Genomic DNA, 16,578 nt, shown 5'->3' with positions numbered 1-16,578 from the left:
AAATTTAGCACAACAACAGCAGTAAATTTGATTTATAATATACCAGTACGGTTTACACCCTACAACAATCCTAATAAGATCAAGTAAGATAGCACTTTAAAACAGAACCATAGGTTTTTGAACATGCTCAATCAGCTTATCACTTTGCCTTCATCAGAAAAGTGAAAACATTCACCTATTTAAACTACTTCATGACATACAATATTATTATTTACATGCGAAGATGTTTTAAACAAAAATATAAGCCCCAATAAGATACATGTAAAAAATCACTTGTACACATACTAACTGTAAAAATCCACACCGGCATAACAGATTACAAGACGATATTGAGGTGAAATAATTAGTATTAAATAGTATGGGAAAACAATAAAAGTATAAAGCTTAAAAATGAACGTAAATTTATGCATACATTAATGTGATTTTTTTTTGGTGCTACATCTAATCTTTTCATTAAAATCTACTGATCTCTAATAGCATTAAAATATTTAAATTAAAAGAGACTCAATCCCTCAAACCCCAGTACATATATATTTCCCCATGATTTGCTGAAGACACGGAATTCTTCAAGCAGATACTATTTACGGCTGACAATCTACTACCACATTCTGCACTTCCTTACTTTCCATGCATACTGAAGTGTCTCTGCCACACCTGATCCTCCATTATAACATCATGAGCTTAAGGTGAAGGCATACATTTGAGCCTGTTAAATGCAGCTTTCTCTAGACTTTCCCGGTGATCAGGATGAGCTATCTTGATCAGCTCGTATGCTCGCTGCCTGAGATTCTTTCCGAATAAATAGGCGATGCCGTGCTCCGTGACTATGTAGTGGACATGGGCTCTCGTTGTCACAACACCAGCACCTGTCACCAAGAATAAAACCATATTTGTAAAACAACTACTTCTTCAACTTTATTCATTTTTTTAATTTATTTATTTATTTTTTTCCTTTGGATGAACACTCCTGAAGAATACATGTATGTGTAATTCTGTGGAATTATCTTCAGTGTACACCTCACAACAATCAATGTCCTTAAATACTCTTGATAAAACATACCTGTATATATCCACATCATAGAAAGTTATTTTCAAAATACATGACGACATTCATGCAAATATCATATGTATACATGTACCTGTAGTATTAAACTGACAGATAAAGTAAGGTTCATCAGATGGAAGACTGTGCAAAAATACTTTCATTTACTTTCTTATATTTCACTGAAGAGAGTTAAATACATTCAATGTTTGTATTGTTTGGGCTTCATGAACCGCATAGCTTAATTGTGTTTAGGTACTCTGACGTCACAAAATCTTTTTCCCTGAATATAGCTTTGGTTAATAGAACTGCTCTTATTACAAATGAGTAAACGATTACTTAAATAATGTTCTCTAAAAATTCTGAATATAAAGAAAAAAAGGCCACCTTACAGAATGTAATATTTGACAGCATACATATGATTCAGCTAAAATGTCACACACAATTACAGAGAGAGTTTTCAATGGCCTTTCTCCTGATGCTCACTTCATTTTTCTGCATGAGAATAATTCTCGTAATACACTGGAGGTTACCTTCTTTGATGAATGGAACTATCTTTGACTCTCCTTTGTTGGTGGTAGATGGCATGGCTAGTACAGGCTTCCCTAGGCCATCCAGACTGAGTGCCGCCCCGCGGACAAAGTCAATCTGACCTCCCACCCCTAATGCAAATAAAAAGAGTGAGGGTCAGACACCTTAATCATCAGTTACATGTATATTTACATACCTGTACAGTGGGAAAACCTCAACTTCTAGTTAAATAATTGCAAGGTGTTTAACAGAGGACACATGTAAAGATTAATTTATTGGAATACTGACAGAAGTCTGTAGTGGAATGTATTATGTCATTTCAGTGATGATTAACATTCCACTGGAGCTTAAACAGTGACAGAGATGTCACAATGAGAGGACAATATATATTACTGAACAAATAACAGCAAGAACACATACTGTTCATAAAATATACAGCAAAAGATAAGTCAGTGATCATGACATTCATAAATAAAGCTTTGCCTGAGAAGCACAGGAGGTATAAATAGGCTGCTGTCTTGGGTATGTTATATTTTGACAGACACTTTAAGGCTTCTTTTGAAATGATAATAAATTCATTATAAATCAATGCCACATACAAATTGAGTTCATATTTTAAATAAACCTGCTTCCAACATGAAACAATGATACTGGATCTCCTGATGGCTTGCACTGGGCGATAAACAAATATCCTGAAGATTAACTTTGCTTTTGACGAACAAAACTAACATATGCAAGGGTAAACTTTAAAAGTACATTTATTTTTACATTTAGATGATTTTAATGCCCCAATTTTCTTTAAATTATTCTCTTGAGATTTATTTAAAACTAACACCGACCATTGTACATGGTGACACCTGGCATGTTACAAATCCCCTCTGTAAAGATAGCACTTGTGAACATATATAACATATTTTTTTATATTCAAAAGTAAAGGATTGACTCCAAACTTTGCATGCTATGACTTTAAGCGTTAAACTGACCACTGAAACAGAAAACAAGTGGATCCCATACATAATAGACATCAGTATAAAATAACACTTTAGCATATTTGTGCTCATATATAAGATGATGACCAGCTTTAAGTGTGGATGAAACTAGAAGGACATGAGTAAAACATCAGAGTTGTACAAAAACATGCATGACTCAGTTTTCACCACTTTCATCAATGACCTTAATACGTGTACTTCTCAAAACTGTACAAAACCAGGAAAATCTGTACACATGTTTTGACAGGAAATAATTTAATTTTTAGCAAGAGATACAATATCTTTTGAGATAAATTTCATGAAATTCTTATTTCCCAGCATATCAGATTTCCTTAAAATGGCCACTGGGATTAAAAGCTCACAAAAAATAAGAGATAAAATACAGGGAATATACTTATATCCACTAACCAGAATAAATTCTTGTTCCAATAGAGTCTGATACAACTTGTCCTGTCAGGTCCACTTCTATACAGGAGTTTATGGCAGTGACTTTAGGATTCTGACAAATGATGGCTGTTGAGTTGGTGAAAGCAATATCACACATAACTGTAACAGAAAAACAGAATGCAATTAATACAAGCACGGGATGGGTTTGTGATCACAGTACATGTTCCCTAGCAGTTTGGTGACAAATTAAGTGTATTTCAATATTATTACATTTTTGGTGAAATATGGAATGTGTGTTTTTTGTTGTAATAAATCTTAGTTACATCTCATTCAGGAGTTATATAGATAGACTGATTGTGTTTACTTCAGACATAAATACTGTCCAGAGAAAAAATAATAATGGATAGTGATATGCATAAGAGAAGGCCATTGAGTGGCTAATACAGAATTACAGAAACATACTAATGACAGTGCAGAAAAAATCAAGAACTTCATGCATAAACTTAACCTCCTTCATCTGATTATTTTTAATGTTTAAAGTCATGTTTAAAGACTTCTTAAGTCTTTAAACATGACTCTTTTTTTCTTTAATGCACACACCAAAGAGATCAACTGCAACACACTTCCTTAAATTAACTACTCTGGTGTACATACATGCGAGGGCTGTAATGTTAGAAACAAGACTTTTATTTTTCTTCATTTTATATATTTATTTCACTGGTGTTTTACACCGCACTCAAGAACATTTCACTTATACAATGGCAGCCAGCATTATGGTTAGAGGAAACTGGGAAGAGCCCAGTGGAAAGCCACGATCATCCCCAAGTTGCTGGAGTTTCCTATGTTTGACCGGAGAGGAAGCATGTCTAACATGTCTGAAGTTGACATGACCTCACAGTGACCTTGAGAGGTTTCTGAATCATGGGCTAACCATCTGACAGAGAGATAAATGTAGGAACCTGTCCAAAGTCAGTGCATATAGATAATCATGTATACAGAAAATAACACATAAATGTCCCTATGTCCATTTACTGCAGATACAGGGCCCAGTTGTTTGAAAGTGTATTAGCTAATACTTGTATTAAGTCAATTAAGTTAAGTTTTATATTTAAGATTTTAGCCCAACTCTGCAGCCAATATAGCTGTTCAAAGTCAGAGTATAAAAGCAGCAGATTTAGTACATATTTAATATTCAGTTACACAATTATTTTTGGGCTAAGTACAAAATTGAAGACTTGGCTTAAAGTTCAGTTTGGTAATAAGTCTTGAAACAGTTTCAAACAACCGCACCCTGGGTATACATTTACCCCAGTGATGATGTGTACATGTGTTTTGATGTAGTCTCATCAAAATGAAATAATGTCCCACACCAGAACAGGTCCACAGTGGTGCTGGTGGCCTTCTGAACTGTGCATCGTAGAATCCAGGGTAAACGTATGTATGTACATGTATGTATGTATGCCGGGGAGTCATTAATTGTGTGTACATATACAGTGTCTTCTTGTAGTAGGGCATATCCATGCCACCAAAGTACTGCCACCACTAAAGAATCATGCCAAAGACACTAGATATGACACCCCACCTAGTCACACTTTACTGATACCAGGCCAAGCAGTCCCGTTTCCTTGCTCTGTCCTTTCAAGTGAAATTACGTCTGTTGTGCACAAGTGAAATAACATCTGCTGTGTACAGGTGAAAACTAATAAGAGAGCCCAAAGGATGTGAAAACACCAGGGCCCTGTTTTACAATGCAGTACGCCAAGTGCATTTACCATGGTGACATATCTCTACACCATACATTGTCATGTAATTTATGCCAGACACAGTTTGCAACTACCTCCATTGTAAACTGGGACTGTGGTCTCTTCATACAGTCAAAAGTTTTCAAAGAACTGGAAAGACTACATGTTGACACATTCTCAATGATGTTGTTGTTGCCGCATAAATTATAGGTTGGAATACTCAGTTTATAACTTCTCAAAGAGATTGTTCAACACACTGGAATTTATGACGAAGAGTTCAGGTGAACACAACATATGCCCCAACAAATGCATTTGTTTGAAATGTATAAAAGAATACCAACAGCACTGCAGTGAATATAACCCCTGATGGGAATCTTCATAGGTGTTGATGATAGGTACGTGGTTACCATGACAACCACATGACAAATGTGTCTGACAAAAATGAAAACTTTCTGCGGAAAACAATTGGAGTTGTAGCCTGGAAAAAGAAATCATTTCTATTTATTTAGTATATGTAAGGAAAACCTGGTTACCATGGCAAAAGTGAAAATGGACAAATGTGAGCCGTGACTGTATATCTATGTATACGCCAAAAATTAAAACTATGTGGAAAACAATTGCAATTATAGCCCCGACACAAATACAGACGTACAGATGGACAAAATCGCTGTAACAATATGCTTTGCCTAAGGTGGGGCATATAAAAATAAATGCTAAGTAGAAAAACTATGGACAGTGAAAAAAGTTCACAACATTCATCAGATCTGTAAAATAAGAAAGTATATAAATCATCTCAAACATTCCAAAACTCACCTATAAATGGATTGTCATCCAAAAATTTGTACAGTCTTTCAGTCCCAATTGCAAAGCCAGTGACGATCTTGCCAGTCTGGATGACCTTACGGGCATTTGTCACAGCACCACAATCCACAAGGTCAATGATTCCATCGCTCACCATCTCAGAATGAATGCCAAGGTCACGGTGGGTCTTGAGAGCAGACAGGACAGCATCAGGTATACTGCCAATACCTGTAGAGATGGTAATGTTCACAAAATTGATAGGTTGTCTCTTGCTACTTGAATTTACATATCCTAATGACAATCTCTCTTTCAACCTGTGATGAATTAAAGTTTTTTTTTTTACATATTTAGGAACCTGCAAATGGCCTTGAGTTTCCCCTGAGCTCTGCCCACTTTCCTCCCACCATATTATAATACTGTCTTAGGTCAGAGTAATATTCTTAAGGAGGACCTAAAACACCAACAAACCAAATAAATACATTTTACATATTTTTAAAAGAGGGTTAGATACATTAAGGCCCAAGCGTAAGTTGTCACGATAGTGTCAAGAGTTTGCCTCTAGTAAGCCAGGGAACTGCTTTCAGTATGAACTAGTAATCCTACAAAATTTACACTCACCCATCTGTAAAGTAGCCCCATCCTGAACAAGGTTGTCTGCAATCAACTGACCAATAGCCTTTTCTGCAGGGCTTGGCTTGTGTGTTTTTAACTCATAAAGAGGCAAATCCTCTTCCACCATCGCATCAAAATGTGAACTGTGGATGACTCCATCCCCAAACGTCCTTGGCATCTTCTGGTTGACCAAACCTGCAACAGGGAACACATAAATTAGTTCATTTCAAGAAGTGAATAAAATTTGAAATAAAATAAAAAAAGTTTTTGATAATAATAGCTACCACTGCACAAGAATATTCATGGACAATATTATCAATTTGCTGGAGTTCATACATTTACAGGTCAAAATGCATACATGTACATAAGGATATGCCTCAAATCTGTCTATCGATTCAATTTATTTATTCATTTGATTGGTGCTTTATGCCGTACTCAAGAATATTTCACTTAGACGACAGCTGCCAGCATTATGGTGGGAAGAAACCGAGCAGAAACCCAAGACCATCCGAAGGTGCTGGCAGACCTTCCCACTTACGGCCAGAGAGGAAGCCAGCATGAGCTGGACTTGAACTCAGCTCATTGGTGAGAGGCTCCTGGGTCATTACGCTGCGCTAGTGCGCTTACCAACTGAGCCACAGAGGCCTCTGTCCATCGAGTCAAATCTCATAATAATGTCAAAAGTACATATATGATCTACATGTAATATCCTGAAAAGTACTAATTAATACATGTAACCCTTGATTAGAGAATTATAAAGTTGGTAGACAGAAATGTCTTAATATACACGCATATGTAAAAGTTGTAATTGAATGGGCAGCATACAGAAGTTACAAACTGTCTACACCAGTATCAAAATCTTAATTACAATTTTCTATTAGCATATGTATAGTAGCATGCTTCACGAAAATGAATGAATGTTAATCGATATAAATGGTACGTCAAACAATATTTCACTATATAGGGCCTTTTCATTTATTTATCAATTTGATTTGGAAGAAGTTCTTTAGCTTCACTATATGACTGCAGTCAGGTTTATGGGTATTGATTGGAAAGGTCTTGCTCAGTTCATGAAAAGTAGATTTTTCTCCATTTGATTTCCAAAATGTGACTTAAATTCAGACCTGGTTCAAAGATAAGGGATTTGCATCTGACTGCACTCAATTGCTGTACCGAACATGCTGAGAGTCTGTTAATCTAAGGGAGGTAACTAGTGAGTACTAACCACACACTCACCGATGATGTACTTTGCATTTTGTATGGCTGCTCGAGTACAATCTACACTGGGTCCAAGCGTACAGAAGCCATGTTTGTCTGGTGGACTGACTGAGATGAGGGCAACATCCAAATTCAGAATCTTCCTTCGGAAGAGCAGTGGGATTTCACCCAGAAATATGGGAGTGTAGTCTGCTCTGCCACTATTTATAGCCGCTCGGCAGTTTGCTCCAGTAAATAAGGAACTACTCCGGAAAATACCTGAAATTAAAGCAGAAGAATATAGTTATATACTGTGGACAAGAACTGAAAATGAAAGTGACAACCTCCCCCCCCCCTTCCCCAAAAAACAATACACATAATTCAATGCTACCCATATCAGTCACATACAATTTTTTTTTTTGTAAAATGAAGCGGTTAGAATCATACTAACATACTTTCAATACACAATACTTTCACTGTGTGTTTTATAAGATGGATACCTCTTCTTTTCCTTCACTCCCCCCGCCCCCCACTTCAAGGCCAACTATTTTTAAAGCCATGTTATTAGTGTAGATGCTGTTCCCTCAGTGTGAATGTAGATTTTTCACTTGAGGTCCTACATACCTCCATTTGTTTACAGTAAATGACCTAAAATCTTGCTTCAAAATTTTCTCTTTCAGGGGCAAACAAGTGTTATAAAATATTACTTTAGTTGAAACATACTTTCTGAGTAGGATATCAGCTTACCTTGCCCACAAACCTCAAAACACCTATCTACTTATCATGGTCCCTCTGTGTGAATGTGGATATTTACCGTCACACTCTGGTTTGTTATAAGATGCTGGTCCCTCTGTGTGAATGTGGATATTTACCGTCACACTCTGGTTTGTTATAAGATCATGGTTCCTCTGTGTGAATGTGGATATTTACTGTCACATTCTGGTTTGTTATAAGATGCTGGTCCCTCTGTGTGAATGTGGATATTTACCGTCACACTCTGTTTTGTTACAAGATGCTGGTCCCTCTGTGTGAATGTGGATATCTACTGTCACACTCTGTTTTGTTATAAAATGCTGGTCCCTCTGTGTGAACGTGGATATTTACCGTCACACTCTGGTTTGTTATAAGATCATGGTCCCTCTGTGTGAATGTGGATATTTACTGTCACACTCTGGTTTGTTATAAGATGCTGGTCCCTCTGTGTGAATGTGGATATTTACTGTCACAATCTGTTTTGTTATAAGATGCTGGTCCCTCTGTGTGAATGTGGATATTTACCGTCACACTCTGGTTTGTTATAAGATCATGGTTCCTCTGTGTGAATGTGGATATCTACTGTCACACTCTGGTTTGTTATAAGATGCTGGTCCCTCTGTGTGAACGTGAATATTTACCGTCGCACTCTGTTTTGTTATAAGATGCTGGTCCCTCTGTGTGAATGTGGATATTTACCGTCACACTCTGGTTTGTTATAAGAAGCTGGTCCCTCTGTGTGAATGTGGATATCTACTGTCACACTCTGGTTTGTTATAAGATGCTGGTCCCTCTGTGTGAATGTGGATATCTACCGTCACACTCTGGTTTGTTATAAGATGCTGGACCCTCTGTGTGAATGTGGATATTTACCGTCACACTCTGGTTTGTTATAAGATGCTGGACCCTCTGTGTGAATGTGGATATCTACTGTCACACTCTGTTTTGTTATAAGATGCTGGACCCTCTGTGTGAATGTGGATATTTACCGTCACACTCTGTTTTGTTATAAGATGCTGGACCCTCTGTGTGAATGTGGATATTTACCGTCACACTCTGGTTTGTTATAAGATGCTGGTCCCTCTGTGTGAATGTGGATATTTACCGTCACACTCTGGTTTGTTATAAGATGCTGGACCCTCTGTGTGAATGTGGATATTTACCATCGCACTCTGGTTTGTTATAAGATGCTGGTCCCTCTGTGTGAATGTGGATATCTACTGTCACACTCTGTTTTGTTATAAGATGCTGGTCCCTCTGTGTGAATGTGGATATCTACTGTCACACTCTGGTTTGTTATAAGATGCTGGTCCCTCTGTGTGAATATGGATATCTACTGTCACACTCTGGTTTGTTATAAGATGCTGGTCCCTCTGTGTGAATGTGGATATTTACCGTCACACTCTGGTTTGTTATAAGATGCTGGTCCCTCTGTGTGAATGTGGATATTTACCGTCACACTCTGTTTTGTTATAAGATGCTGGACCCTCTGTGTGAATGTGGATATTTACCGTCACACTCTGGTTTGTTATAAGATGCTGGTCCCTCTGTGTGAATGTGGATATTTACCGTCACACTCTGGTTTGTTATAAGATGCTGGTCCCTCTGTGTGAATGTGGATATTTACCGTCACACTCTGGTTTGTTATAAGATGCTGGTCCCTCTGTGTGAATGTGGATATTTACCGTCACACTCTGGTTTGTTATAAGATGCTGGTCCCTCTGTGTGAATATGGATATCTACTGTCACACTCTGTTTTGTTATAAGATGCTGGTCCCTCTGTGTGAATGTGGATATTTACCATCGCACTCTGGTCTGATATAAAATGCTGGTCCCTCTGTGTGAATGTGGATATCTACTGTCACACTCTGTTTTGTTATAAGATGCTGGTCCCTCTGTGTGAATGTGGATATTTACCGTCACACTCTGGTTTGTTATAAGATGCTGGTCCCTCTGTGTGAATATGGATATCTACTGTCACACTCTGGTTTGTTATAAGATGCTGGTCCCTCTGTGTGAATGTGGATATTTACCGTCACACTCTGGTTTGTTATAAGATGCTGGTCCCTCTGTGTGAATGTGGATATTTACCGTCACACTCTGTTTTGTTATAAGATGCTGGACCCTCTGTGTGAATGTGGATATTTACCGTCACACTCTGGTTTGTTATAAGATGCTGGTCCCTCTGTGTGAATGTGGATATTTACCGTCACACTCTGTTTTGTTATAAGATGCTGGACCCTCTGTGTGAATGTGGATATTTACCGTCACACTCTGGTTTGTTATAAGATGCTGGTCCCTCTGTGTGAACGTGGATATCTACTGTCACACTCTGGTTTGTTATAAGATGCTGGTCCCTCTGTGTGAATGTGGATATTTACCGTCACACTCTGGTTTGTTATAAAATGCTGGTCCCTCTGTGTGAACGTGGATATTTACCGTCACACTCTGGTTTGTTATAAGAAGCTGGTCCCTTTGTGTGAATGTGGATATTTACCGTCACACTCTGGTTTGTTATAAGATGCTGGTCCCTCTGTGTGAATGTGGATATTTACCGTCACACTCTGTTTTGTTATAAGATGCTGGACCCTCTGTGTGAATGTGGATATTTACCGTCACACTCTGGTTTGTTATAAGATGCTGGTCCCTCTGTGTGAATGTGGATATTTACCGTCACACTCTGGTTTGTTATAAGATGCTGGTCCCTCTGTGTGAATGTGGATATTTACCGTCACACTCTGGTTTGTTATAAGATGCTGGTCCCTCTGTGTGAATGTGGATATTTACCGTCACACTCTGGTTTGTTATAAGATGCTGGTCCCTCTGTGTGAATGTGGATATTTACCGTCACACTCTGGTTTGTTATAAGATGCTGGACCCTCTGTGTGAATGTGGATATTTACCGTCACACTCTGGTTTGTTATAAGATGCTGGTCCCTCTGTGTGAATGTGGATATCTACTGTCACACTCTGTTTTGTTATAAGATGCTGGACCCTCTGTGTGAATGTGGATATTTACCGTCACACTCTGTTTTGTTATAAGATGCTGGACCCTCTGTGTGAATGTGGATATCTACTGTCACACTCTGTTTTGTTATAAGATGCTGGTCCCTCTGTGTGAATGTGGATATTTACCATCACACTCTGGTTTGTTATAAGATGCTGGACCCTCTGTGTGAATGTGGATATTTACTGTCACACTCTGGTTTGTTATAAGATGCTGGTCCCTCTGTGTGAATGTGGATATTTACTGTCACACTCTGGTTTGTTATAAGATGCTGGACCCTCTGTGTGAATGTGGATATTTACCCTCACACTCTGGTTTGTTATAAGATGCTGGTCCCTCTGTGTGAATGTGGATATTTACCGTCACACTCTGGTTTGTTATAAGATGCTGGACCCTCTGTGTGAATGTGGATATTTACTGTCACAATCTGTTTTGTTATAAGATGCTGGTCCCTCTGTGTGAATGTGGATATTTACCGTCACACTCTGGTTTGTTATAAGATGCTGGTCCCTCTGTGTGAATGTGGATATTTACCGTCACACTCTGGTTTGTTATAAGATGCTGGACCCTCTGTGTGAATGTGGATATCTACTGTCACACTCTGTTTTGTTATAAGATGCTGGTCCCTCTGTGTGAATGTGGATATCTACTGTCACACTCTGGTTTGTTATAAGATGCTGGTCCCTCTGTGTGAATGTGGATATTTACCGTCACACTCTGGTTTGTTATAAGATGCTGGTCCCTCTGTGTGAATGTGGATATTTACCGTCACACTCTGGTTTGTTATAAGATGCTGGACCCTCTGTGTGAATGTGGATATCTACTGTCACACTCTGGTTTGTTATAAGATGCTGGTCCCTCTGTGTGAATGTGGATATTTACCGTCACACTCTGGTTTGTTATAAGATGCTGGACCCTCTGTGTGAATGTGGATATTTACCGTCACACTCTGGTTTGTTATAAGATGCTGGACCCTCTGTGTGAATGTGGATATCTACTGTCACACTCTGTTTTGTTATAAGATGCTGGTCCCTCTGTGTGAATGTGGATATCTACTGTCACACTCTGTTTTGTTATAAGATGCTGGTCCCTCTGTGTGAATGTGGATATCTACTGTCACACTCTGTTTTGTTATAAGATGCTGGTCCCTCTGTGTGAATGTGGATATTTACCGTCACACTCTGGTTTGTTATAAGATGCTGGTCCCTCTGTGTGAATGTGGATATTTACCGTCACACTGTGGTTTGTTATAAGATGCTGGACCCTCTGTGTGAATGTGGATATCTACTGTCACACTCTGTTTTGTTATAAGATGCTGGTCCCTCTGTGTGAATGTGGATATCTACTGTCACACTCTGGTTTGTTATAAGATGCTGGTCCCTCTGTGTGAATGTGGATATCTACTGTCACACTCTGTTTTGTTATAAGATGCTGGACCCTCTGTGTGAATGTGGATATCTACTGTCACACTCTGTTTTGTTATAAGATGCTGGTCCCTCTGTGTGAATGTGGATATTTACCATCACACTCTGTTTTGTTATAAGATGCTGGTCCCTCTGTGTGAACGTGGATATTTACCATCACACTCTGTTTTGTTATAAGATGCTGGTCCCTCTGTGTGAATGTGGATATTTACCGTCACACTGTGGTTTGTTATAAGATGCTGGACCCTCTGTGTGAATGTGGATATCTACTGTCACACTCTGTTTTGTTATAAGATGCTGGTCCCTCTGTGTGAATGTGGATATCTACTGTCACACTCTGTTTTGTTATAAGATGCTGGTCCCTCTGTGTGAATGTGGATATTTACCGTCACACTCTGTTTTGTTATAAGATGCTGGACCCTCTGTGTGAATGTGGATATTTACCGTCACACTCTGGTTTGTTATAAGATGCTGGTCCCTCTGTGTGAATGTGGATATTTACCGTCACACTCTGGTTTGTTATAAGATGCTGGACCCTCTGTGTGAATGTGGATATTTACCGTCACACTCTGGTTTGTTATAAGATGCTGGTCCCTCTGTGTGAATGTGGATATTTACCGTCACACTCTGGTTTGTTATAAGATGCTGGACCCTCTGTGTGAATGTGGATACATTCTACATCCTTGAGTTTCTCCTTGATGCCATACTCCACCATTGCGTCGACCAGCTTCAACGGCGTGGCTGCGGCACTATGAATAAACACCCTGTTGCCTAGAGAAATAAACAAATTGATGCACAACAAACAGTTTCATGACAAATAATATGGTCTGATGGATTCATTATATCATTTTCATTTGCAACATAAGTTTGCTCATAAAAGTTCTTTAACTGATGCGTTCTTATCGGACAAAAGACAGGAAAGTCTTTTTGGTTTTACCATTAACAATCTGTTATCAGCTTTGTGTCTAATGGGTTATCACTCTCACCTCTCAATTGAAAAATAGTTTCGATATTCAGACTCAGTGTGCAATGTTCTGTTTGTAATTTACATTTTGACAATGTCATGATTTTGTGTATTTGAACAAGTTTAAGCAGTGTTTTTAGTCGTGGGAATCCACAAACAGATTATGGTTTTTCACGCCTGGGTGTGAAATATTAAAATGTCATGGTGATGAAAAAAGTGATATCAAACCGACTGAAATATCCCATTTATCAGTGAAGGAAATCCTGACATTTCACCTTTACATAAATAATAAATAAGCATCTCTCAACCATGGTCAGGATTTTATAGCTAAACTTAATGATTTATTCATTCATTATTTCATTTATGTGATCAGAGTTTCTCCTACACTGAAGGCCTGTGTTTTGGAACATTAACCTCTATAAGGTGCTAACATCGTTGCTTTTTCATTTTTGTTGCCAGATAGACTAATATGGCTACCCTTAGTTCAAGTGAAACTGTATAGAAGGATTGCATGACCTACTTCTCGTAGCCATATTGGAGTACTGTGGCTATAGCAGCTCATGTTAACAGGACTCCAATATGGCTACCTGGCTACTGTTCTGCCAAAGTGACGACGTCATGTGCAATCCCTCTATAGGCCTACTTCAGCACTGTATAGGTTGATTGAAATTTAAACCTCCACCCTTTACCAGTCAGGTTCCACGCAGACATTTCTCAGTGACACTGCATGACAGTGTCAGATAAACCTACGTTGTAAACGTGCAACTTACTTCTGAACTTTTGAAGCTAGATTCAAACACGCGACCACAAAGCCCATATCTGGCTGTTGTAAAGACTAGGGTTATATTTACGTTTAAGTTTCTACATCACTACTTACATCAATTCATTCCTCCTTCGCTGAATTAGGTTATCCAAATATGGAGGAGACCCTTTTCAGATGTAGTTCATGGGACAAAACCATGTGACACACCCACATGTGCATTCAACCCTTACCATGTTCATCCATCTTAAAGGCGTCTAAAAACAACATTCTAATACATCAACTCCAGTGGTGTATTGGTATAAGCAATACTTCAAATCCTCTCTTTATACTAGGCTGGCAAAGTATTGTAGCCACAGGGGGAACCAATGGCAAACCATCCACCGATTAAGTCCTCTCCAAACAATGACTGCAGTTCCAAAGTGGTGTCAACTTTGACTCTTCCCTCTCAGCTTGACCGTGCGCACAACATCCCAGGCATTTGCCAATCGGTAATGGCACACCAGCCCCGTATTCACGACACATCTTTCAGGTTTCACCTATTCGCCATATGGGAACAATAACTTTTTCAAGGCCCATAACTGTGGTAACGGTAAAATGGCTGCTTTAGCCATAACTGTGAGCTGAAATTGGGTCTCGTGTGTCCTTACCAAGTGGAATATATGTGAGGTGTTGCATGTGCGGGCGAGTTGAGCGGTAAGAATCAAAGTTGACACTGCTTTTGGACTGCAGCCATTGTTTGGAAAGGACTTATCGGACATGGCGTAAATTGGTATATGGTGTACCTATTGTTCCCCCTGTGACTGCGATACTTCGTCAGTCCAATATAAAGAATTTTATTTATTTTCATTGGTACTTTACACTTTACTCAAAAATATTTCACTCATACGACGGCGGCCAACATTATGATGGGTGGAAACCGGGCAGAGCCCGGGGGAAACCCACGACCATCCGCTGGTTTTAGCCAGACCTTCCCACTTACGGCCGGAGAGGAAGCCAGCATGAACTCCAATATAAAGAAAGGGGTTAAAGTTGCCATCTGGGGCTACACGTAAATTATATAACCCTAGTCCTTACAACTCCCCCCAATTTTTGCCACCTTCATCGAGAACGGCATTTTGGGCGGCTTCAGGAGAATGTTATTATCTGAACTGTCATGTCAAATTACCCTGTAATTACTGGGTGGTCATTTTCCGTGTCTAACTAGTAATAACCTACCTGACTCGACCACTTTCACGGCATCCTCTGACGACGTCCATCGAGGGGTGCAGTCAACGAGAGGGTGGAATGGCTCAGGTGAATACAGATAAAATTGTCTGTTGGCTGTGATTAAGGGAACATGCCTTTCCAAGAGGCCAGTAACCCTAGCCACGGAACGTAAAGCCATGGTGATGTACCGCCTGCTTACAGCTGATCACCTTCACCGGACTGGAGGTCACACACTTCTCGCAGCGATAGGATCTGTGTATGACTGGCTTTCAAACCTCTGCAGCACTGTCCTGACATCTATGTAAACTTGACGCCGGCCCAGGCTATATCTATTCCAAAATGTGGCTTATCTTTGTAAAACATTTGTTTGAGGAAATTTTTCGTACAGCCTATATATCTGCATTTTTAAACGGGTCGAACAGTAAATCCCAATGACTTGTATTATTGCACGCGTTTTTCATCAAACCGCCAAAATTTTCAATCGACATAGGCCTAGGCCTTTATCTTACTACCATCATTCGTACAAAAATATTTAATGATAAGATAATATAAGATAATAGCTACAACACTGATTACGTCTAGCCGGAGGAGATTGACTCCGGAGTTACTTGTCCTTAATGTTGCTCTCTTAATGAAGATAGAACGGAAATTTGAACTGAAAAATTGAAAGGGCTTGTCTTCTCAGCATCTTCGAACGGCATGGCGTTTGTACACTGAGGCAGCACTAAAAAGATGTTGACAGGAAGACTGGCGTGATATGCAGGAAGATACAAGTACATGACATGGAGGTCATAAAAGCTCCAGTCAAATAGTGTATATGTTTTCATATGCCAAAAATGTAACATCTGAATATTGTTAAGTTAATAGGGGCGTTAAGAACATATTATTAATTTGTACATACATTGTAAATAGGCCTACCTGACCCATATATGGGCCTATACCTTACCGTATATACATGTATTTACATTTAACTGATTTCCACTCACCTCTTTTAAGTAAGATCAAATTATCAAATAACGCCGGGGCCTTTATAAAGATGACCGCCGAAGTAGCAGTATACACATATTATATATAGGCCTATAGCCTTCAGAGTACATTTAATTTCTTAAGACCAAAACTTAAGACTAGTCCTCCAGCTCTCACGTTGCCGCAAATGTGGA

At 39.0% G+C, this 16,578-nt stretch overlaps 1 protein-coding gene across 1 annotated transcript; it reads right to left on the bottom strand.

The window, feature by feature from the left end:
* Nucleotides 1-660: 660 nt before the first annotated feature.
* Nucleotides 661-15,643, bottom strand: LOC135475243 (4-hydroxybutyrate coenzyme A transferase-like). The gene is made up of 8 exons (XM_064755067.1): nt 15,428-15,643; nt 13,104-13,256; nt 7,341-7,580; nt 6,111-6,299; nt 5,505-5,720; nt 2,971-3,108; nt 1,576-1,704; nt 661-866 (listed from the first exon to the last, which is right to left on the bottom strand). Exons 1-8 carry the CDS (start codon nt 15,594-15,596, stop codon nt 682-684), a joined length of 1,419 nt encoding a protein of 472 aa, XP_064611137.1. The 5' UTR covers nt 15,597-15,643; the 3' UTR covers nt 661-681.
* Nucleotides 15,644-16,578: the final 935 nt, after the last annotated feature.

The sequence above is a fragment of the Liolophura sinensis genome, chromosome 9 (assembly GCF_032854445.1).
Source record: "Liolophura sinensis isolate JHLJ2023 chromosome 9, CUHK_Ljap_v2, whole genome shotgun sequence".
Lineage (NCBI taxonomy): Eukaryota > Metazoa > Mollusca > Polyplacophora > Chitonida > Chitonidae > Liolophura > Liolophura sinensis.
This window is presented reverse-complemented; position numbering and strand designations above follow the sequence as displayed.

Excerpts from the sequence above, each read along its gene's own strand:
- LOC135475243 (XM_064755067.1), bottom strand. The coding sequence starts at position 15,596 with ATGGCTTTACGTTCCGTGGCTAGGGTTACTGGCCTCTTGGAAAGGCAT. Across the intron at positions 7,581-13,103 it reads TAACAAACCAGAGTGTGACG|GTATTTTCCGGAGTAGTTCC; the intron begins GTAAATATCCAC and ends CTTTAATTTCAG. Across the intron at positions 3,109-5,504 it reads GGATGACAATCCATTTATAG|TTATGTGTGATATTGCTTTC; the intron begins GTGAGTTTTGGA and ends TTTCTGTTACAG.